The sequence below is a fragment of the Petaurus breviceps genome, unplaced genomic scaffold, assembly GCF_028583685.1.
Source record: "Petaurus breviceps papuanus isolate PSGF00001 unplaced genomic scaffold, PetGlider_PUasm1.0 172, whole genome shotgun sequence".
NCBI classification, from domain to species: Eukaryota; Metazoa; Chordata; class Mammalia; order Diprotodontia; family Petauridae; genus Petaurus; species Petaurus breviceps.
In genome coordinates, this window is record NW_027185755.1 from 4,649,104 (window position 1) to 4,674,087 (window position 24,984).

General features: G+C 37.8%; 1 protein-coding gene across 5 annotated transcripts in view; it reads right to left on the reverse strand.

The window, feature by feature from the left end:
• The window catches only part of SMARCA4 (SWI/SNF related BAF chromatin remodeling complex subunit ATPase 4), a 129,044-nt gene that overhangs the window by 33,835 nt on the left and 70,225 nt on the right, over nucleotides 1-24,984 (reverse strand). For all 5 annotated transcript variants that reach the window (XM_069083042.1, XM_069083044.1, XM_069083043.1 and 2 more), the window contains exons 14-18: nucleotides 18,608-18,726; nucleotides 17,649-17,799; nucleotides 16,005-16,168; nucleotides 1,442-1,508; nucleotides 576-686 (exon numbers count right to left, since the gene is read on the reverse strand). In XM_069083042.1, the coding sequence (XP_068939143.1) occupies nucleotides 576-686; nucleotides 1,442-1,508; nucleotides 16,005-16,168; nucleotides 17,649-17,799; nucleotides 18,608-18,726 (612 nt within the window). The remainder of the gene's footprint in view (nucleotides 1-575; nucleotides 687-1,441; nucleotides 1,509-16,004; nucleotides 16,169-17,648; nucleotides 17,800-18,607; nucleotides 18,727-24,984) is intronic.

Below are 24,984 nucleotides of genomic sequence, written 5' to 3' on the forward strand. Positions count from 1 at the left end.
GTATAGTATAGTATAGTATAGTATAGTATAGTATAGTATAGTATAGTATATAGATCATAGTATTAGATCTACAACTAGAAGAACTTCAGAAATCATCTAGTCTAACCCCTTCATTTTAAAATGAGAAAATTAAGGCTAACTGGCTACCAAGCCAGGGGTCTTCCCATTGAACCATGCTGGGGGTATTAGGAGAAAGCAGAGAGTAAAGAAGGTTTCTGCAAGCTAAAAAACTGGGCTGGGTAGGTCCAACTCTTCTGGCTTTTCTGTTTTCTCCCCTATGTGTCATCAAAGAAGGGGACAGAATGACATGGAGCCTGGAAAGGGCCTTGAAATCTGAGCTGTAATCATAATATGGCTGCTTACTTCTTGTGTGGCTATAACAACATTAATATTTCTCTTATGCAGTTTCCAAGCTTTGTGACCTTGGTAAAGCATACTTTAAAATAACTGCTTAGGAAATACTTGGAAGCAAGTTAAAGAGAATGATCAGCATATTAACATTTTTGTCAGTTATTTCACTACTAGTCATGGAAAGTTTGGCTTGCTGTTGAAGAAATACAGTGTCAAAATCTTACCTTGGCAAGAATGTGCTTATCTTTTATAATATATTCATAAGTAGTTAGCAAGACATTGAATTTCCCACTCCGAAGTTGAGGTACAAAAGCTCGTCTTGCTGCTGGAGAGCCCTGGGAAAAGGAAAGCAAGCAGCAGCTGCTTACTGAGGTGCACAGAAGAACCAGTAGGGTAATTCTAACCAACAAGGGGAATAAGTACTTAGATACACTAGGTGTCACCTGTATTGTCTTGATAAAGAATAAAACACAGACTCTCCAAACAAGTACATGCCTGCTGGAGCACCCAAATTTAAAAGGAGAAGTTCTTACTGAATAACTCCCCTCCATTCTGAGATTCCCACACAAGCTGGTCCAGGGCCACAGCTCCAGGCCATGCCCCTGCCCTAGGAGGCCTTTGGGCATGTGAAGAACCAGCTAGCAAGGCTGGTGAACTTCAGGCCAGTGATCTTGGGTATGTAAATAATCAACCTGAAATGTTGAAGGACTTGAAGAGAAAGCAATGACTTTGAAAATGTTTCCATTTTGCTTCTTCCTACTCAGCATCATAACATTTAGATGCAGCAGAAACCACAGACATCAAATAATTCAATCTCCTCATTCTGAAGAGAAGGAAAGTACAGAGCAGATGATGAGCAGCTTCCTCAAGGTTACAAAGGATACAGGTGGTAGAACCAAGATCTGAACCCACGGTACCAGATGCCAAATCTAGGGCTTTTCACCAGACCCTGCTGACAGTTCTTGCCTAATACATAATGACTTTTAACATATGTATGCATGTCCGTATGTGACACATATAAAGACTTTTCATTCCTTTGCTTTAAAGTATTTTATGAGCAAGAACTTTTGAAAGGAAAGCGTTAACTTACCTTGTAGGAGACCTTCACCACAGAAGGAGCCCACTTATCAAATTCATATGCCCAATTTGACAGAGTTCTAGGAGAAAAAAGGGAAAAGAACTATCAAATCACATTTCTCTAATAAATTATCAAAATCTATGAAATATTCATGAGCAGTATGCCCAGAGCTGTGCTGGGTGCTATGAGGGAGGAAGTACAATCCAGAAAAGCCATTATAGTTTCCAAGGAGATCAGAGTCCAGTTGGAGAGGCACAACTAACAGAAACCTCAAACAACAGCAAAAAAGTTCATGCCAGCAGAGAGTTAAGTGCTGGACTGTAATAGAGGAATTCAAGGGAGAGGGAGATCAATGAGGGCTAGAACAGTGAAGAAAGGATTCCCAAGAAGAAATGGGATGTGAACAGGATCTTATTGAATATAGAGTGTTTGGAAGGCAAGAATGGAAGTTACAGACATGAACGAATGTGGCACCCTTACTGTCTAGGAGAAGACTGGTCTGATTTGCCAGACAGAACAGATGTTTTGACGGAATAGTGAGAAATAAGGATGGAAAGGGCAAACGGGCACCAGAACATGGTAGGGAATCAAAAGCTAGGAAGACTAACTGAAGACTTGACTTTGCCTGGCAGTTCTCAGGATGAATTGGAATGACTAGGTAAAGCCTAAAGTAAGGAAAGACAGAAGTTTTGTACAGTAAACCATGTGAGAAGTAATACCTTTTTTTTACTTTTATGCCTGGACTACAATGGTGAGAGCAAAAAAAAAAAAAAAAAACCAAACCATAAACAAGACAGGTTTTGAAAGAAGAATTGATAGGACTTAGTGACTAGTGGGATACTGAGGAAGAGGTAAAGGCATGAGATAAGAATGACCAGTTTGGTGACAGGGAGTATGTCAGGAAAGAAAGCAAGTTTTGGAAAAAACAAGTTTATTACTTAACCTACCTTGTTTGTTTTTTAAGCTCACCTCCCAAGAACAGTAAACTAGACATATCTGTCCTGCTATTTCTCTCAGTAATCTCAATGATATTTGTGGATAATATTTATTGATAACAACAATTGCTTGGCTACTGAACCTTAAGGACCAAGAACCTTTCCATCTGATTTGCAGCTGAATCCTTCTACATGTTATCTCTTTCCATTAGAATGTAAACTCTTTGAGAGGGGGGACTATACTATTTGTAGCATAGTACTCTGCATAGTAAACACTTAACAAATGTTTTTATTTTTCATTCATTCATTCACTCTAATCACTCCCCCCCAGTCCCTAGTCTACTATCTACTACCTACCTAGTCCCTTCCCCCTCCACTGTGCCTAATTCTCTTAAAATAAGAGGCCATATTTGGATAGCACCCTTTAAGGTTTCCAAAGGCTTTCCTCAAAACAATCCTGTGAAGTAGCAAGTAACAAGCATTATTCCCATTTTGCAGTTAGGAAAACTATGGCTGAAAGTTAAGCAATTTGTCCAAGGTCACTGAGCTAGTAACTATCAGAGCTTGAACTTGAACTCTGGTTTCCTTGGTATTAAATTTAGTGCTTTCCATTTTACCTTTTGTCTCTCATTAACAAATTCATCTTGGATCTCTTTCTTAAAATTAACATTATTTACATTATTTTTATTACATTAACATTAATTACATGTTATCTCATTTGATCTCTCACAACAATCCTGTAATATATGTCCTGTTGTTTGACTTACTGTAGAGATGAGGAAACTGAGGTTAAGGACTTCTTTTTTTTTTTTTTGCTTTTTGGAGGAGGGAAGGTAGGGCAATTGGGGTTGTGACTTGCCCACCGTCACACAGCTAGCTTTTGTGTTTGAGGCCAGATTTGAAGTCAGGTCCTCCTGACTCCAGGACTGGTGCTCTATTCACTGAGCCACCAGTTAATGACTTCTTAAGGATCAAACACTAAGTATCTGGGAAGAGATTTGAAACCAGGTCTTCCTGAATCAAAGATCAGTGACCTACCACCCACTATGGTACCTTTTGTAATAGCAAAGAACTGAAAGAAGAGTTGGTAGATAAATGTTAAAGATTGCTGTACTGTAAAAAATAATAAATATGATAAAATCAGAAAAGGATGGTAAACTTTTGTACAGATATGAAATTCAGTAGAATGAAGCATTTACATAATGACAATAGCATAAATACAAAGCTCAACAATTAACACGAAAGCCAAGAAATTATAATGACCAAGTTTACCCGCAAAGAAGAGATATAAGAATTGACATTCTAGAACCGACATTCTTCCCTTCTTTGCCAAAGTTGGGGACAAGTTAATGAACACAACATGTAACTGTAGTACTTAGCTAATATTTTGCTTAGTTTTGCTGAAAAGAAGTTCTGTTAATAGTAGATAGCTTTCTGAGAAAGGAAAGAAAAAGGGCTAAGTCAGGCCAATGATATAAGACCAAAATGTAGCAATAAAAATGTTAAAAAGGGATAGTTGAAAGGAAGGTTAATCAGCACAGGAGGGTTAGCTTTAGAGGAATAAAAGGTTATGTATGAAACCAGATGCAAGCACCACATGGTAGAATTAGATAAGGTTAAAATTCCTTATTATTGCATTGCAATTCTACTTTTGACTCACTCTCCATCATTATCTTCACCAATATCTATTCCAAAACTTTTTTCTCATCTAGAAAAGTGGTGTCAAACTCAAACAGAAACAGTACTGACTTAGAAAATCACAATTTGGGGAGGCTAGGTGGCACAGTGAATAGAGCGCTGGCCCTGGAGTCAGGAGGATCTGACTTCAAATCCCGTCTCAGACACTTAACACACAAAAAACTAGCCATGTGACCTTGGGCAAGTCACTCAACCCCAATTGCCCTACTTTCCCTCTGCCAAAAAAACAAAAATCACAATTTGACATTATATATGTAGTATTGTATTTATTTTGTAAAACATTTCCCAATTACATTTTAATATGGTTTAAGCAGGATGCCTGAGTTTTGCTATAAGTTTCACAGCCATGATTTTGTAATGGGAATGGGAATTTAAAGATATTCCCTGCCCCTTAATAGATCTAGGGGAGAGTGTGAAGACCTCCCTTGCTTTGAAAGTAAACTCTGCCCCCTAATAGGTTGAATGTAGTCACATTGAGCTTGTGGTAGGAGGAGTTTGCTGAAGGGAAGCAGAGCCCACATGAAGCTGGTTCAGAGCCAGCCAGACAGGGGGAACAGAGGAGCTCAGACAAGGAGACAGAGTTTTGTGAGTAAATATTGATCTTGTATTGGTTTGTGGAAAGGCTGAAGGATGCTGTGGCTCTCAGCATTATTATGGTTTCTGAATATCTTTGATACTATGATGGAATCGGCTTACTGGTTTGGGGATTCAGTTTTCTGGTGTCTAAATAAATCCTTCAGTTCTATCCTCTATCTGGAGAATCTAGTATACTTTGCAATCAAACATCATGCAATACTTGTAGTCACAGTCTTTATCATGATTGTGGGCTCTGTAAATATTGCACTGGTGCTACTGTTCTACAACACTACATTCCTATTCCCTTTCTGTAGAGGACCTTCACTGTAGATGCTAAAAGGTAGGGGGTGAAGAGGGAGCATATTCCAGGTATGGTGGAATAGTTTATACAAAAGCAAAGAGATGAGAAATGAAGTATTATGTATGAGGAACAGCAAGGGTACAGAAAGGAACTAATATGTACTTTATGAAGAAAACTAAGACATATATAGGGAAGGCCATCCTTTTGAGCTCATATAAAGGTTCAAGCTGCATGCTGGAGAATGCTGGCATTCCTTTCAGGTCATACCCTCTAATTAATCCATCTCTGCCTTGACCTCACTCACCATAAATGTATTCTTTCCCCTTGACTGGCCAACTATTCCTCTACTCCTCCCAGCTTTCCTAGTAAATCATTCTTACTCTGGTCTTACTTCACTCCCATTCGAAGTTTGACCCTAGAATTAACTGGTTCAACTTTACACTGTCCTCTACCTTTGAAATCCTTGCCCTGTTATTCTTTTTATATTAATAAACTTTCATTTCAAGTAAGCCTATGTGATAAATACTCATATTAAGAATTGAAAATCTTTTCTTTGCTTCCTTCTGAGTTTTCTTTTGTTCTCTGCTGTGTACTTTTTTACTTTGTTCTTTCCCTCCTCCCTCCAACCCCCCCCCCACAGAAGGCCACAATAAAGTATAGATGTTTCTCTATAGCTATAAATATATACATACCCTCTCCCAGAAGGCTACAATATAGTTTATGCTTCTCCATAGCTATATACATATTTACATATACTTTCCAAAACCTATTATTCTACTCTTGATCTTTTTTATGTGCATCTTGTTTCCTATCCCTCCTACCTCCTCTACTTTACTTTTACCCCCTACATTGCCTTCCTATGACGTGCCTATGCCCCTCCAAGGATCCCTCCCCTATCCTCCCATTCTCATAAATCTAAACATCCTTCTATACCCCTATTTTACCTATTCCCTCACCCTCCCCTCTAAAGACCTCTGCCTTGTCTTCTCCCTATGCCCCTACCATTTTATTCTGAATTTAGAAGACTTTTTTTTAATACTCTTTTAAATATAGATGTATCGTTCTCTTAAACCTATTCCCGGTGAAAGTAGGTTACCAGAACTACTGCCCTCCTACACCATCTCATTACTGTGTATCAATTCTTCCTCTTGTACCTCATTTGTATAAGCAAATTACTCTTTTAAGCTGTGCCTAAATGGTTTTACTTTTTAAATTCGTATCACACTTAGGTTTACCCCAACCTTTCTTATGAACTACCCAATTATTAATAAGAATCTTAGACATACATTTTACATATATTAATAGTAAACAGGCTGTCCTTATGAATCCCTTATACTTAGTCTTTATTATGTACCTTATATTTCTATTGATTCTTCTATGTCAAATTGTCTATTAAGTTCAGGATTTTTTTAAACAAAGTCTTGAAAGTCTGAGAGTTTCTCAAATGTCCATTTTTTTTTCATTCAAGGTAATACTTAACTTTGCAGGGTATGATATCTTTGGCAGGAGTCCCAGGTCTTCTGCTGTTTGATATGTTGTGTTCCAAGACCTAAAGTCCTTTGATGTCTCTGCTGGTAGGTCTTGTGTAATTCTAATTGTGTCACCATAATAGTTAAATTGTTTTAATCTTGATGCTTTTAATATTTTTTCCTTGAGCTGGTAGTTTTCAAATTTGATTATGCTATTCCTATGAAGTTTTCCTCATAGGACCTTTTAAAGTGATGATCAATAGATTTTTTTCCCCCTATTTCCACTCCCCCTCTCCCCCTTTGTTCTAATGCTTCAGGACAGTTTTTTTCCAATGATTTCTTGTTTGTATTAAGATTCTTTTTTTGATTGTAACTTTCAGTTAGTCCAATTATTTTTATATTTTCTCTTCTTGTTCTATTCTCCAAATGTGTTGTTTTTAGTTTAAGATTTTTCTTCTATTTTTTCATTATTCATATTTTGTTTAATCATTTCTTAATCTCTTATAATTATACTGGCTTCACTTTGCCCAATTCTAATTTTCAAGGTGTCATTTTCTTCCATAAGATTATGGATCTCCTTTTCTAGTTGGCTGACTTTCCTTTCATACCCTTCTTGTTTTTCTTGGACTATTCTTATTTTCCTTTTTAGTTTTTCCTCCATCTATGTCATTTGATTTTTAAAGTTTTTTTTAAAAGATCTTCTATGAATTCTTTTTGGGCAGGTGTCCATTTGACACTACTCTTTGGCGGCTTCTTTACTTCAATATCCTCCTCTGAAGACGAACCCCACTCATCTCTATTTCCATAATAGGTTTCTATGGTTGGATTCTTTCTCCTTTGCCTGTGATTTTTTGTGGTGATAGCTTAGTTATTTGTAGTCACCTCTAGCCCTGGGGTATGGGAAATGGTGCCTCTTGACCCAGGTCTTCAGTTCTTCCCTCTAACCTAAAACCAAAGCCAAACCTCCAACCTCCTATTAGTACCCACAGCTAGGGGTTTTCTACTTCACTGCTTCTGTACTCACTGGGTATGGGCTGGTTCCTTCTCACCCTGGCCACTCTTCGCAGCACAGGTGGGTCTGAGGTTTCCTCCATCTTCCTGGGCTCAAACACCCAACTACTCTCACTATCTGGGGGTAAAAGTTCTGGTGGCTGGGGCCAAGGTAGCCTCCCAAACCAACTAACACCAGGGCTTGCTGCTAAAAGAATCTAGCCTGGAGGTGTTTACTCTTCACAGGGGCCAAAGTCCTGGGATTTTTCTTCTGGATCTTCCCAAATTTTCCCAGGAGGACCCCAGTTATGCCCCTGTTCTTATTTATCTCCACTCATATTTTGTTTGCCCTAAGGTGACATTTTAACCCTTTTGTGGGGGAAAATCTTGAGAGTTTGGGATTTTCTGATCTACTCCCCCTCCATCTTTCCAGAATCCTCTCCCCTGCTGTTCTAGCTCATTTCTTTCCAAACTCTAACCTGTTTCTTCTCTATTCCTACTACTATTGAATCCTGGAGGAAGTCATGCAACTACACTTACTTGGTCCACTACAAATTTGTTTTTCGTTCTCAAATGGACCCTCACAGCTAAATGGAAATTCTTTTATTCTTCCCTGATAAAAATCACCCTCCCTAAAGCATCAATTCCAAACTTTCCAATCCCAGATAAAGTCTTCACCTGCCACAGAGACCCCCATCTCAGTTTTACAGAGAAAAAAGGTCCTAGGTCTTGAGCTTCCTCTTTTCCTCAATTCACATCTCTTCAACCTCCCTCTCCATCTTGTCTTCTTTTGCTCCAAGGAAAGAGTAAGGCCAGTCTCTATAGATGGGCACTCGATAACATCTCTTCCTATTTCCCCTTCAATCATTCTTAACCTTTTCCCCACTCCAACCTCCTCCTATTCATCAATCTCTTTTTATTCACTAACTCCTTTCTGAATGCTTATGAACATGCTATCATACTATGTCTCCTCTCCCTTCCATAGTCCAAATCACAGCCCCATGAATGAGTTGCCCTTTACTTCCTGCTCACCATTTGGCAATCTGGATTCTGATTCTACAACCAGATGGTGACCAGTAGACTCTTAGCTGCTAAATACAATAGCTTTCTCTCAGACCTACTTCTTGAGCTCTTTGCACTGTTCTGTACTTCTAACCACCTTCTTCTCTTAGATTTTTCTCAATCTTCACAACATTTATCACATATGTACCTTTCTAATTCAAGTCCTCACTACCACTTGCCTAGATTACGATGATGATGATGATAAAAACAACAGCATGAAGGTTTGCAAATTTCCTTACACATTTCATTTGATCTTCACAACAATCCTGTGAGGTAACTGAGGAAATGGACTGACAAGGGCTAAATGATTTCTTACACATTATCCCTAGTCACAAATTCTTTAATCTTGTGACACTGGCTTCCTTGCTGTTCCATGAATAAGACATTCTCTGGCAGTCTGTCATGCCTTGAATGCTCTCCCTCCTCATCGCCACAAGCCAGTTCTCCTTGGCTTCCTCTAAGTTCAACTAAAATCTCACAGGAAGCCTTTGCCAACCCCTCTTAATTCTAATGCCTTCCCAGTTATCTTCCAGGGCTCTCCACATAGACAATGAAGTAGAGGCTTTCATTGCCAGAGCTAGTTCAGCTTTTGAGAGGCTCTAAAAGAATAGTATGGGGTATCAGGCTGCTTACCAAAATGAAGGCCTACAAAACCATCATGCTGACTACATTGTTTTATGCCTGTGAAACCTGGACAAGCCAGAAAATTGAACTACTTCCACTTGGATTATCCTGGGAAGATCTTAAAGCTTATCTGGCATGAAAAGGTACAAGACACAGAGGTCCTCTCTAGAGCTCAAGTGTCAAGCATTCAAACTCTATTGGAAAGAGTACAACTCCAGATGGGCTGGTCACATAGTTTTAATACCAAATGGACGCATACCCAAAAGACTATTTTATTGAGAACTCAAACAAAAGTGCTTACATGGTGATCAGAAGAAGCACTATATGGACACTCTCAAGGTATCTCTGAAAAACTTTAGTATTGACTGTGAGACATAGGAAATGCTAGCATAGGACCATCCAGTATGGCATGCCTGCATCAAAAAAAGGTGCTGTATTCCATGAGCAAGGTAGAATTGTAGAAGCACAAAGGAAATATGAGCTGCACAAATCCAGAGCCACTTTTATTCTAAAAGTTCTAATAGACCACTTGCACCTGATCTGTGGAAATTAGTGCCTTCCAAATTTGTACTGGTCTGATCAGCAACACCTGAACACACCATACCCTGCCTTCAACATTGTGATGTCACTGGTCTTCTTCGAAAATGAAGGATGAACAGCATCTGCTTGTTTGTAGTATCCTCTGTTAGACTGTGAGCTCCTTCAGGGCAGGGGCTGTCTTCTGCCTCTTTTTGTAACCCTCGTGTTTGGCACCTAGTAGGCACTTAAATGTTTAACAGTTGACTGACTTGCCTAGGTTCACATAGTCAGCAAGAGTCTAAGGCTAGATTTGAAATCACACCTTCCATGGGGTGGCTAGGTGGCACAGTGAATAGAGCACCTGGAATCAGGAGGACCTAGTTCAAATCTGGCCTTAGATACTTGACATACTTGCCATGTGACCTTGGGCAAGTCACTTGACTCCAATTGCCCTGCCCTCCCCCCACCAAAAAGAAAAAAAAAATCAGGCCTTTCTGACTTCAAGTCAAGGGGTCAATCCCATTTTGCCGGTAAATAGCTTTCTAATTAGTCTCCCTGTCTCAAGTCTATCCACTTTCCATCTACAAAGATTTCAAAATGATATTCATTAAAGCAATGATCCGATTATGTCATTCTGCTTAATACATGATATTGGCTTCCTATTACTTCTACAATCTATATCTGGCTTTTGGCACTTAAAGCTCTTAATCTGCCTCCAACCCACCTTATTATACATTAATAATTATAAAGCCTTATTATGCTTTATTTTCCACCATGTACTATAAAATTTAATCACACTGACTCCTTAGTTATTTCTCAGGTAATACCCTATCTGTGTGTTGCTGCACAGAGAACCCATGCCTACAATGTACTCTTCTTGCCTCCATTCTTGTTCCTGTCTCTAATCCATCCTACCCACAGCCATAAAATTCTCATTCCTAAAGCCTACACCTGACCATTCAATTCCTTGCTCCAGGAACTTAAATAGATCCCCTCTGTCTCTAGCATAAACCAGAATACCCATTCCCTTTGGCACAGAAAGACCTTTGCAGAATGGCTCTAATCTGTATTTTCCTAATTTCATATACCCCCTGGCACATATTCACCATTCTAGCCAAAATGCCCCCCCCGCCCCCACTCAACCTTCCCTTCCAGCTCCTCTGGCTTTGCAGCACAGCCTCTCATGCCTCGAAGGTTCTGTCCCCCTGCCCTGGCTCTTACACTCTCCATCCCGAGATGAAATCCAGTTCTGGGGCTCTTTTCTGATCCTTGCTGGTGTTTGTGATTCCTTCCCACCAAATTGCTTTATCTTTACTTTGTATAGATTTTGTATTAATCTGTGTACTTCGGTTTTGTTCCCCATTGAATGGAGGCTACTTGAGGGCATTGACGGTTTCCTCTAGTGTCTAGCATAGAACAGATATTTGGTCCTGTTGAAGTAAACTGAGGAGTGAAAATGTGAAAGCTCAGGCCATATACTCTAATATTCACATTGAAGTAGGAAGCATCTCTGTTGAGAAAGAGGATGGGGCTAGGGGTATACAATACAGGAATGTAGTCCTTTGTTAATAGAAACTAATGAAACTGATATTCAATGTTGCAAAATTAATCTCTTTTTATACTACCATATAGACTCTAAAGATGAAGGGAAAAACATTCATAAAAAATTCTACAAAATAAATTTAGAATTACAAAAGTGATAAAAGTATCTAACTTTATATCCTCATAATTCATCTAAGTAATGGATACCAATATTCCCCAGTTTTAATATGACTTGTTTCCTACAGATTCATAAATTGCTTGAAATTTAGAGTATGCTTTCCCAAAGGATTAAGATGAAAGACTGGTTGGGGCGGCTAGGTGGCACAGTGAATAGAGCACCGGCCCTGGAGTCAGGGGGACCTGAGTTCAAATCTGACCTCAGACACTTAACACAAAACTAGCCATGTGACCTTAGGCAAGTCATTTAACCCCAATTGCCCTACCTTCCCCCCTCAAAAAAAAAAAAAAAAAGACGAAAGATTGGCAAATACCTAGGTTAGCCTAAAAAAGTCCATTTGATCACACACGCACACAAACACATGCATGCACATCCATGTATGTATATGAAACAATATTTATAGTAGCCTCAAGCCCTAGGCCCTGGCCTTTCAAATTTCACAACCATAACCCACTTCCTGTGACTAAAGTAGAGACAAATGTACAGCCAAAAGAGATCTAAAAAACATTGCTGGAAGTTATGAAGAACCTTGGTCAAAAGGGCTTTAAACTGGAAAATGGAGGATGAGGGAGAAAACAGCTATTAAAAAACTAACACAGATACCACAGTGAGTAATGAGTATGACACAGGGAAACAAAAAAGTATCTGTAGAGAGGACCAGTGAGTCACACAGAAAATAACATTCTGACATGTCCATTTATAAATGTAAAAACTATGGGCCAAATAAAAATGTGAACTATAGTTCTTCATATGAGAAGAGAAATTTGACCTCATAGACATCACTGAGACTTGTAAGGAAGGAGACTAATGAACAGAATATGGACATGAAAGAATGAACCTTGCTCAAAAGGATAAGAAAAAGTCGTATGCAAAAAAGTCAAATATTTTCTCATGTAGCAGCTTTCAGCTGTTCAATTCTCAATCCAAGTTTCTCTGAGTCCCTGCCTTCAATGAGGTGGAACTGCAGAGTTGTCCTAATTTCCATTTCTTGTATTCTCCTCTTTGAACCATTTTGAAATGTTTTTTGGTTAATATTCTCATTTGGATATGTTTCAGAAATAATTCTTTCATTTGAAAATCTCTATTCTCTGAACCTGGTGCTTAGCTCTCAGACTTTCTTTCCATCATAACACCTGCTTTCATACCATGGGACTTCACTGTTTATTTCCTCAGTTTACCTGGTGGTATTTCTCCACTCTACTCCAAATACACAAAGAGGTAGTTTTATCTTTGATCTTGACATCAATCACAACTCTTCTATTTCCATGTTTATTATCTGACCATTTAAAAAAATCATTTCATCTTACCTTGTGATCCCCAAACCTCCATCCTTCAGTTTTCTCGCCAAGATCACCACCACTGAACTGGCTACATCTCTTTTGTTCCCAATTTCAGGGAACCAGTTCAGCTCCCTCTACACTTCCCTATACTCCTGAATCCCATGTCCTTTTTGTGCTATGGCCAATGATGCTCAACCAAAAACCAATCCTGGATTACTCTCATTCTCCTCCCTTGCTCCTATTCAAATGCTGCTGAATAGAGGTGGTGAAAATTATAAAATCTTGCTCAGATATCTACTACAGATTTATGTCACATAATTTCAACGGGGCACTCAATAAAGTAAGGTAATCCTTTTATACCTCCATATTGATCCATTTTCTCATTAAACACAATAGTTATTCCACACCTTTTAATTTCTCCTCAAGTCTCCATCACCTTCCTTCCTCCATTCTCTCAGGTAAGGACCTTGTCTCATGCTTCAATGAAATTCACTAAGGACTCTTTTCTCTCTTATTCTTCATCTCACATTGTTGAGTCTCTCCCAACTATCTTCACTTTCAGAGGCAGGTAGGTGGCACAGGAGATAGATAGCACATGGCCTGAAGCCAGAAAGGTCTTATTTTAAATACAGACTCAGAAACTTACTATCCATGTGATCTTGGGCAAGTCAATTATTTGCCTCAAGTTTCCATAACTGCAAAATTGGGATAATAGCATTTGCCTGGGTTCTTGTGAGGATTAAATGAGGTAGTATTTGTAAACTTCTTAGCAAAGTACCTAGAACACAGTAGGTGTGATCCAAATGCTTTTTTCTCCTTTCCTCTCTCTGCCTTTCCTCCTGTCTGAAGAGGGAGATTTTCTCCTTGCTATGATTACCTCCTCTACATGCACTCTTGATTTCATCCCCTTTCATCTTGTCTAGAAGATTGCCTTCACTAAAATCCCTACTCTCTCACTAATCTTTAATTTCTCCCTACCTTTTGCCTAAGGATGACTCCCTCATCCTTAAAAAAAAAAAACAACCCACAAAACCTTTACCATCCTTATTAGCTATCATCTAATATTTCTTTCCCTTCTTGGATAGATTTCTTAAGAAAGTGAACTACACTAGATGCCTTCATTTTTTCTGCTCTCATTCCTCTGCAATGTGGCTTCTGACCTGATGATTCAACAAGTGACCAAATCTCAAATGCCAAATCGAATGGCCTTTTCTCAAATCTCATGTTTCTTGATCACTCTGAAACTTCTGACACTACTGGATCACCCTTTTCCAGGGAACTCTCTTCTCTTTAGATTTTCATAACACTGTTCTCCCCTGGTTCTTCTACCTGTTATGACTACTTCTTTCAGGGACCTCTGCTGGATCTTCAGTTAGAATGGGGTAGGGAACCTGCAGCCTAGGCCATCAAGCCAAAGTCCCCCTTTGACTGAATCCAAACTTAACAGAATAAATTCCCTTACTAAAAGTATTTGTTCTATAAAACTTGGACTCAGTCAAAAGGCCACACCCAAGGACCTAGAAGGCCATAGGTTCGAACTCTTGATCTAGATCACATTCACACTCAGGAACCAAGGATATCCCCCAAGGCTCTGTCTTGGATCTTCTTCTCTCCTTTCTCTATACTATCTTGTTTAGTGGTCTCATCAGTTCCTCAGGGTTCAATTTTTATTTCCATGAATATGCTTCCAAGAGCTTACATATCCAGATCTATTCTCTTTTTAGTCCTGTATCAACAAATTCCTTTCAGACTTCTTGAACTATATAGGCACCTCAAACTCAACAGGTCCAAAACAAATCTTATCTTTTCTCCTAAACTCTCTCCTCTTCCCAATTTTCCTTTTACAATAGAGGGGAATATCATCCATTACCCACAATCAAAACCCCTCAGTTATCAGCCATAACTCTTTACTTGCCCCAACCCCACATCCAATCTTGTTTCTACCTTCACAACATCTCCCCTCTAAGTCCCTTTCTTTCCAGTCTTACAGCTAAAACTACCCTAGTATAGGCCCTCATCACCTCAAGCCTTGACTACTGCAATCTTTCTGATTGGTCCCCCTGCCTCAAGTCTCTCCCCATTTCTTTCCAAGCAGCCACCAAAGGGACTTCCCCTAAAATAAAGGTCTGGCCATGCTAGCCTAACACTACATCAATAAACATTAATGGCACCCTATTACTTCTAGGATTCAATATCATCTTCAACAATCTAGTCTTGTTCTATCTTTCTAGGCTGCTTCAATTTTTTGGGGGGAGGGCAATTGGGGTTAAGTGACTTGCCCGAAGTCACATGGCTAGTAAATGTGTCAAGTGTCTGAGGCCAGATTTTAACTCAGGTCCTCCTGACTCCAGGGCCAGTGCTCTATTTACTGTGCCACCTAGCCACCCCCTTTCTAGGATTCTTAAACTTTATTCTGCTGCATGAATTCTATGATTCTGTTATAACAGCCTACTTGCTAGTCTTTGAACATAATACTCTATCCTTCAACTGTGTGCTTTAGCTTCGGCTGACTTTTCCTAGTCTGTCCCTCCCAATCACCTGTAAGTACTAGGGCATTTGCTCTGAAATTACCTCCTATTTATTCTGTATACAACTTGTATATACATGATGTCAATATGAGCTCCTTGAGGACAAGGTCAATTTTTCCCCCCTTCATTCTATCAGTAGCACTTAGAACAACAATGAGGGCTACTTTAGACCATATTCAGTATACTGTGTTCAGTTTGGGATGTCATAGTTTAGTAATTAGCTAACAGTCTAATTCATAATTAACTAACAGACAGTAATTAGTTTGAACAAAGTCCAGAGAAGGTAAGCAGCACTATGACGGCTCTGGTGTGAGGCCATAACACAAAAAGGTTAGTTGAAAGAATTAGGAATGGTTAGCTTGGAGAAGAGACCATGGGGAAGGAACAGAGGTAAAGAAAATAGATGATGGTTGTCTTCATGTATTTGAAAGATTACAATAATGCTCCACTGGCTTGTTTTATTGGATGAAAGTTATAAATGACCATTAACGAATTGAGCAAGAGACAGATTATCTTGCTGCAAAACAGTAGCCTCCTCTTTTCTTCTTAGCTCTATTTTGTAGGACAGTCACTAAGATTTATGAGCTGCATGCTAATAATACATTATCTTTTCCATACTACAAAGGTGTTAATGATATACTCATAATTATCTTTCCTAGAATGTTGATGGATTTACATCAATCTATCCATAACCTCTCATTAGGACCCTGGTAAGCAAGGGAATGGTGGTCTGTGAACACCACAGTTTGGGGCTTAGTATATAAAGAAAAATAGCGCCCTCCCCCCCAACTAATCTGGTCTTGCCTAATGACACTGCATTATTGCCACTAAGCTAAGTACAATCCCAGGTAGGTTTTCCTTTTTCAAACTTACGAAAGAGGTACTATGATGAGGAAAGGTCCGTTGATACGCTTGTGTTCCATGAGGTATGTAATTAAAGCAATTGTCTGGATAGTTTTGCCAAGGCCCATTTCGTCTGCCAGGATCCCATTCAGATTATTATTATATAAGGACACCAGCCATTCCAAACCCTTAATCTGAAAAGAATAAAAAATTTGAACATAGCTAAGTAACATTAAGTTGGTTAAAGAGAAAAATACAGTTTGAAAAATCTCTCAAATGACAGAATACCCTTCCAGCCCTTTTTTATTGCTTTTTGGAGGGGGGAAGGCAGGGCAATTGGGGTCAAGCCCAAGGTCATACGGCTATTAAGTGTTAAGTGTCTGAGGCCACATTTGAACTCAGGTCCCCCTGACTCCAGGGCCAGTGCTCTACTCACTGTACCACCTAGCTGCCCCTAGAGTCCCTTTTTAAAAAGTATGTTAGTGAAGTAGGAATTGGTGATGTAGTGGCCAAATAATAAAGAATCACTTTCCAACTTATTCACATAGATCAACACATGACTCTTTAGAGGTTCTGGGAATTTTAGAAAAAAAAAAAAAGGTATAAAAAGCATAATTATTTTAAATGGAATATATCTTTCTCATAGAAATTTGGAATCTCAGAACAGAAGCAATAAAGCTCACTGATCTAGCTAAGTGCTAATTTTTTCAATTCCATTCTGCCTTTGGAAATTTCCACTGGATAATGGCTTTTCTGTGGAATCTTGTATCTGCCCTGAGCTAAGACTTTGTGGAGTAGGCTGAAACAATGAAACATACTTACTACTTGAATTAATTACTGTAGTTCTTTTTATAAACACTATTTCTTTTGATGCTTTAAAAAAATGCCAGTTATTTTGCCTATTCATTCAACCAATTAGAATAATTAAGCACCTATTACATGCAAGGCTTTGGGGATAAAAATACAAAACGAAAAATAATTCCTGCAACTTACGTTCTATGAGGAGGAATATAATATTTACACATCTAAGTGAAAGATAATTTGAGATGAAGGAGAATACTAACAATCATCAGGTTCAAGAAAAACTTTCTGTAGGAGGTAAGACCTCCTATAAGTGGGAGAGGTGAGAAAGCACATGGCAGACATGGGGGACACAGTGCATTTAAAAAGGAACAGAGAGACTCCCTCTATCCTTCAGCAAATTACCCCTTGTAATGAATAAAGCAAACTTAGCCTACAACCAGTTTTACAAGAGGAATGTGCAACATAAGATGCTCACTGTTGCCTATTAGGAAAAAAAAAGTTTTATCAAGTATCCACCAGATCACTGCATTTCATTTGTAACTATTCTATTTTAGCAGATTAAAAAGTAAACATGGGGGGCGGCTAAGTGGCGCCGTGAGTAAAGTGCTGGCCCGGGAGTCAGGAGGAATGGAATTCGGTTCCGACCTCAGACACTTAACACCCACACAAAAAAACTAGCCGTGTAACCTTGGGCAGGTTACTTAAGCCCAACTGCCCTCCAGAAGGTGGCCAAAAAAAAGTAAACATGGTACTCTTGCCTATAGAGAAAAATCATTTGGGAGAGGAAGATAAGCATGGCATTCTTCAACCGCTGAGCAAAAGCAGCACCAAAGCGATGCTCGGAAAGGTGCGTTCCAATCTCCCTCTTACCTGGTATTGCTTGAGCACACCGTTCACCATGAGTGTGGACTGTTTGTCCACCCTTTCAGTGACCGCGTGGGCCACGGCGTAATACGACTGCAGACCGCGGGCGAGGGCCTGGGAGACGCCATACTCATCATCAACATCCTGCTTGGCATTCCTGCGGTTTGATAAAAAAGGCAGTCAGGGAACAGAGGCTTGACTTTTGTAGTAAATATTACATGGAAACAAATTTCTCTGGCCATAGTAATATTAAACTACTCCACTGCTTTAATATGGAAAATTAGGTTCTTCAGTCTGGCACTATGGCAAGAGCTACAGGCTAGAAGCCAGAGGACTGCAGGCCTGCTCTTCATCTCCAGTTTGCTCAACTGTCACGTGAGCAAGGTTTGCATAAGGAGATTGTTCTAAAGCCTCTAACCTAACTATGTTTTGTAAATTCTTGGGCTCTCAGGGTTCTGAAATATAATGCAGCAGGCCAAGCACAAACCTGACGTAAGACTAAGACCAAGACCAAATTCCACTGACTGCTACCAGCTCACTTGGGCATAACTATCCCTCGGCTTCTCCATCTGTAATAGTGACTCATCACCAGTATTGAATATAGAGGATAAATTCACAAACTAAATATAGAAAATAGTTTTAAAAATTTCAGTTTTAGGCAGAAGCCCAAGAAATGTGGGGACTTTCATGTAAAAGGAAATGAACCTATAGTGAAGTTTCTGAAAAAAATCTCTATAGAAATGAATGGAACTGACTTTGGTTTGCATGTAATATTTTCCAGAGAACTGTTATTTGCAATTGTATTTGTGTCCTGTGAAGGAAGGCCAGAAATGGCTCGGTTTCCCTACCTGTTTTCTCATGTCTGGTACAAGATAGCTACAATTACAAAAAGATGATTTATTAGGTAAGACCTCTATTCACACTCATATCATGCTTCTCGGAGGATCATAAAGAGTTCCGCTTACTCAATAATATGTCTTGCATCCACTTCAGAGACATCATCACTGTCCGGATCTGGAATCTTTTTCTTTTCATCCACAGGGATGGTGGGCTGTGCTGGTTGTGGCTGCTCTTCCTCTTCTTCCTACCAATTCAACAAAAGTCCTTATTGGTGGGAACCCATTTGCAGGATGTACATATGTAAATATTAAAAATATGCCATAATTTCTGTGATGGGTAGCTCTATTAAAAAAAAATTCTCTAAGAGATCTGTGCTCTAGGGCACAAGAGGGGTGAACTACAACTCTCAGTACTCAATACTTCACTCAAAAACTTATTTTTAAGTGGTAGTGAACTTGTCTGGAAGATGAATTGAACTATGTTCTTTTTTTCCCTTCTGAATAATTTTTAACTTCGTGTTATTCTAAACTTGATAAACACCAACAAACATGAGCATTTACTTCCAAAGAAAAACAAAGATGATATAAATGAAATTGCAAATTTTATCACCTACAGATTTTTATGTATGATAAATTCATCAATTTAAGTTTTAAAGTTGTCCTGCATATATTTATGACTTTCTGAACTTCTTTCTATACATTAAAAAAAAGCTTCAAGGACACTCTTTTCCTTCTTAAATTTGGTATCAATATCATTAGTCTCCCTTTCCTTGCTGAATCCCAATCTTGTGTAATTAAAACAAAAAAAAATTCCTTGTAATAAATAAGCATAGTGTGATAAAAATGAACCTAGGGCTTGGCCACATCTTAAGATTAAGGCCTCATCATTCCACATCTTGAGGCCACCACCTACTTCTAGGTCAGGAAAAGATACATTTTCTAACATGGCTACTAATAGGTAAGATTTCTTCCTTTGAGAATTCTTGTTCCTAGGCTTTGAATTTTTACCTATTGGGATATGTTCTTATATATGTGAACTGGTTTTGTAAATATCTTGAGTATTAAAACTTTCTGCAAAAACTTCTTCCTCAGTTAAATGTTTTCCTTCTAATTTTAAATATACTGATTTTGTCTCTAGATTTTCTATTTTACGTAAACACAATTACTGATTTTATGTCCTATGAATATGTCTTTCTTTGTTTGATCAAAACTCTTTCCCTATCTTCGGTCGTGAAAGGAATCTCTCTCCTTCCTTCTTCCTCTAATTTGTTGATGATGTGATCTTTTACATCCATCCCTCATCCAACCAACATGAGAGGCTGGCAAAAACCTAATTTCTGCCAGGCTGCTGACCAGTTTTCTCACTACTTTTTGTTAAATACTGAATCCTTACTCTAATAAATGGGCTCTTTCGAGTTGGCTTAACACTTGTAACATAATGTTCATTTGCTTTTGGATTTTGTGTACCAAATCTACTACAGTAATAACCATTCCTACTATTTAAACAATACCAAGCAGCTTCTTTGATGATTATAGCTTTGTAGTATAGCTAGAGATCTGCCACTTCTCAGTGTCTTTCCTTCACATTTTTTTTCATCTTTGATCTTTTGTTACTTTAGAAGTCATGATTTGTCCTAGTTCTATATAGTAATATTTTGGTAGTTTGATTGGTATGCCACTGAGTTAATTTGGGTAGTACTGTGATTTTATTATATTGGCATGGCTCAATCACAAGCAATTATTTTCTAAGTTATTTATGTTTGTTTTTATTTGCACCATGTCCTATTAGTTGTATTCATATAGTCCCTTTGTGTGTCTCAAACATTTTATACATTCTGTAATTATTTTATTTAATAAATTTAAATAAATTTCCTTCTATATTTTTCCTGCTAGGTTTAGTTGGTAACTTAAAAAAATGCTGATGCTTTATGTAGATTTTATATACTGCTACTGTGTTACTATTTTAATCAATGTTTAAGTTGAATTCCTAGGGTTGTTATAAAAAGCATTAAGTATCTCAAGTATTATATTAAATAATAGTGGTGAACTGACATTCTTATTTATCCCTAATCTTACTGGAAAGGCCTCTTGCATTTCTTTATTACACAGCTATTCCTCGCCATAGTAAGGAAAAGTCTATTTATTCCTAGGCATTTTAGTTTTTTTTAACAGAAATGAATACTATGTTTTTGTCAAATGCCTTTTCTACATCTACTGAAATAAACAAAACAATTTTAATTGTAATTAATATCAACCCTTATGTTTGTAGTTTTCCTGACACTTGAACCAAGCTTTTCTAGTACAAACTCAACTTGGTCACACTATATAATCTTCTTAATATGTTGCTGAGGCCTCTCTAATAATATATTATTTAATATTTTGTGTGTGTTGATCTTTATTAGGGATATTGATCAACAGTTTTCTTTTTCCATTTTGTTCCTCTATGGTTTAAGTACTGAGTCCATATTTGGGCTGGGCAGCTAGATAATGCAATGGATAGAGTACCACGCCTGGAGTCAGGAAGAATCATCTTCCTGAGTTCAAATCTGGTCTTAGACACTAGCTGTGTGACCCAAGACAAGTTACTTACCCCACTTATCTCAGTTTCCTCAACTGCCTAGAGAAAAGGAAATAATAAACTCCTCTAGTATCTTTGCCAACAAAATCCCAGAGAGGGTCACAAAGAGTCAGATATGAATGAAATAACCAAATCATCATCACTATTTTTGTATCAAAGAAAAAAGTTGGTAAGATCCTTTCTTTTGCAATTTTTGCAAACATATATAATTTTCTCTGAATGTTTAATTTGTTGTTGCTCAGTCGCTTTACATCTGACTCTTTATTACCTGGTTAGCAGTGTTCTTGGCAAAGATAATAATAGTCTGTTATTTCCTTTTCCAGGTGATTTTACATATGAGAAATTGAAGCAAACAGGGGCAAGTGACTTGCCCAGGATCACATAAAAAGTAAGTGTTTGAGGCTGGAGTTTTCTTGACCCCAGACCTGGCATTTTATCCACTATACCACCTAACTGCCCTACTGTTTGACAGAATATACTTATAAATCTAGCTGTTTCTGTTTTTTTTTTTTAATTTGAAAGTTAATTTGTGGCTTATTCAATTTCTTTTTTGAGCCTGTGTTATTTAAATTCTTTATTTGCTTGATTAATCTGGGCATGTTACATTTTTATGAATATCTAAAATGTTTTGTTGGCACAGGGCCCCCCCCCCCCAAAGTAGTTTAGAATTAGTTCCTTTATTCTTTGTTTGATGAGAATTCTACTTTTTTGTTATTGATACTGGCAACAGTATTTCCTCTCTTCAAAAGTCAATTAGTTAATGGGCTGTCTTTACTGTTTGTTTGTTTTTTAAATGTAGGGAGGGAAAACCCCCAAGCTCCTTATATTCATTTGTTAAGCTCTTATTGACTTTCAGAATTTCTACTTTGGTACTTATAGTTGTGGTTTTCACAAATTTTTTTTTTTGCTTTCCTAGTTTTCTTAGTTACTTATCTAATTCATTGATTTGTTCTTTCTTGATTTTCCAGAATCTATTAAGTATGTGTATTAATTGTTCTTTAAAAGTTTGGTATAATTCCCTGATGAATATCAGGGCCAGGATTTTTTTCTTTGGTAGTTCGTTTAAAGCTAGGGCTATCTCCTTTTCTGAGACTGGACTATTTAAGATCTCTGTCTGGTCTGGTGTTTTGGGTATTTTATATTTTTGAATTTCTCTATTTCTTTTGTGTTCTCAGTTTTGTTAGCAAATAACTGCACGGTAAGTTTTGATTTTTCTTTTTATTTCTTCTGGCTTTGCTGTGATTGCACCTTGTGATAATTTACCAATTTTCTGTTCTCTTTTTAATCAGATGAGTAAAGGGTTCATCAATTTCATTAGTCTTTTCAAAGAACCAACTTTTAGTTTTATTTCTACGGTTTTTTTTCTCTCCAATTTATCTATTTCCTCTCTAAATTTTTGTCTCTTCTTTTTTGATGCTTATTTTTCCATTTTAATGCATATCCAGTTAATCTCCCCTTCATTTTGTTATTGTACAAATTTAAGTATATGATTTCCCTCTGAAGGCTATCTTAGCTGCATCTCAGAAATTTTGGTATCCTGCTTCTTTAAAATTCCCCTTCACATAGTTATTTCTATGATTTTTTCTTTGATCCACTCATTGTTTAAGATCTCATGATTAAATCTCCATATATTTTGTTTGTGGTCCTTGAACTATTCTATTCTTGCTGCACTATATAGTCTATTGACTATTCCTGCTTTTATGGTGTATAAAAATATGTATGTACTTTCACTGTTCCATTTAGGAGACACCTCAAGGCTTTTGAGCCTAGTTTCTGCAGAAGTCTGTTCAGTTCTATAGTTTGTTTTTTTACCTGTTACATTTATCCAAAACTGAGGTGATATTGAAGTTTCCTCTCACTACTGTATTACAATGTCTTCTGAAAGGTCAGTTTCCACTGTGAATCTGGATGCTAAGACATTTGAAGAGTGCTAAGTTTATTCCTGATATGTTTGTTGTCTATGGTTCTTTGTCATATAAGTTTCCTTATTTATCCCTTATTACTTTTTGAATGTTTCTTTTTGCTTTATCTGATAGCATAATAACTCCTGCTTTTTTGGATTTACTTGTTGCATGGTAAATTTTTTTCATCCCCTCACTTATTTTGCTAGCCCCTTACTTTGACCCTGGTGTAACATTCACTTCTCTCTAGCCTCCTGCTCCCCTGTCCCTTTTCCATGTATCCTCTCATGTTACAATGTAATCCCATGAAAGAAGCATTCAGCTGTAGGGCAAGGTGATGTCCATAATACCACCCCCATCTGCCCCTTAACTTTGTACCTCAATCAGATTTCCACCTTGTGTACATATACAAAGAAGTATCTTACTGGTCTATTGTCACTGTTGCTTTTGCTGTCTTCATTTATTTATTCCTCTTACATTTCAGTTGTTTGAGGTATTCAAGAAGCAAAATAAATTTCTTCTGTACTGGTTTTCATTCTAAAAATATATCAAACTCTTCTTCATTACTGAATGTCCATCTTCTGTTCTGGTTAAACTCAGATTTGTAGGACAGGACACCTATGTATTCTATAACATATTATCCCAGTCCTGCCTCCTTTTTATAATTGATGCATAATAGTGTCTTCCTTAGGTTGTTTCTATGCAACCCGTTTTTGAGATTCCTATGTTTTGCTGGCATACTAACCATATTTTCTTTTAATGTTGTTGTTTTTTGCTTCTCTTCTAGGATGCTCTTCATTTCTATGCATTTACATTCCTAATCTATTTTCTCTTTTGTTTCTTTCGTGAGGCTTGCCATTGCAGATTTAAGTTTTTCTACTGTTTATTATTTTTGCAGGGCAGAGCATAAATTTTGCTCTCATAATTTTCATTTCTCTTTTATAACAATCAAGGACAGCATATGGTGGTCTCGTTCTCAAATCCCAGAGTCCTCTGTGTCATCAAGTATTGGATCATTTCATACTATTTATTCATAGATGCCTAAATTTGTTTATTAGCTGAAGGCTGTATTTTCTTCTGTTATTACTATTTTTCCTGCTGATTTATCTGTGTGTTTAAGATTTTTGAGTTTTCTTCTTCCTGAAATGACTGGTGCTGTCGACTCTTCTTCCCACAACTTATTTTCTGTATCACTTATTTCCTGATGCCCTCTCCTCTGATCGTGGTTTTCTTGTTGAAACTTAAAACTATCTCAGCTTCTTCCCACACTGGCCTATGTTTTTCCCAACTGATTTCTGGGTAGTCAGAAATGACCCCACTTGGATACTGTGCTCCTTCCCTCAGGTTTGGTGGAGTGTTACACAGATTCCCACACAGGGTGTGCTGCTGTTCTGGTGACCCATTCCACTCCCTCTGTTCCTTAGCTTTCTGGCCCAACATTGGCATTTCAGAACCTTTAAATGCATATGCTTCCAAGAGGCAGGTCCTAGCAGGCTTTCACTTCTATAAGTCAATGGTCAACTATCAGATGGCTAATGACAGAAAAGGTAAATAACAAATATTGGAGATAATGTTGAAAAATGAACTGTTGTAGTTGTGAACTGATATAATCATTCTGGAGAATAATTTGGAACCTTGCCCAAAGGGCTATAATAAAAACGTGCATACTCTTTGATCCAGCAATATCACTACCAGGTCTGTATCCCAAAGAGACTAAATAAAAAAAAGGTAAATGTTCTATATGTACAAAAAGACTTACAGGAGCTTTTTGTGGTGGCAAAGAATTGGAAATGGCAGGAATGCCCATCAATTGGGGAATGGTTGGCCAAGTTGTGATACATCATTGCGATAGAATACTATTGTGTTATAATAAATGACAAGCAGGATGCTTTCAGAAAAACCTGCCAAGACTTAACATGAATTGATGCAAAGTGAAGGGAGCAAAACCAGGAAAAACTGTACACAGTAACATCAATATATGATGATCACTTGTAAATGATTTAGTTATTCTCAGCAATACAATG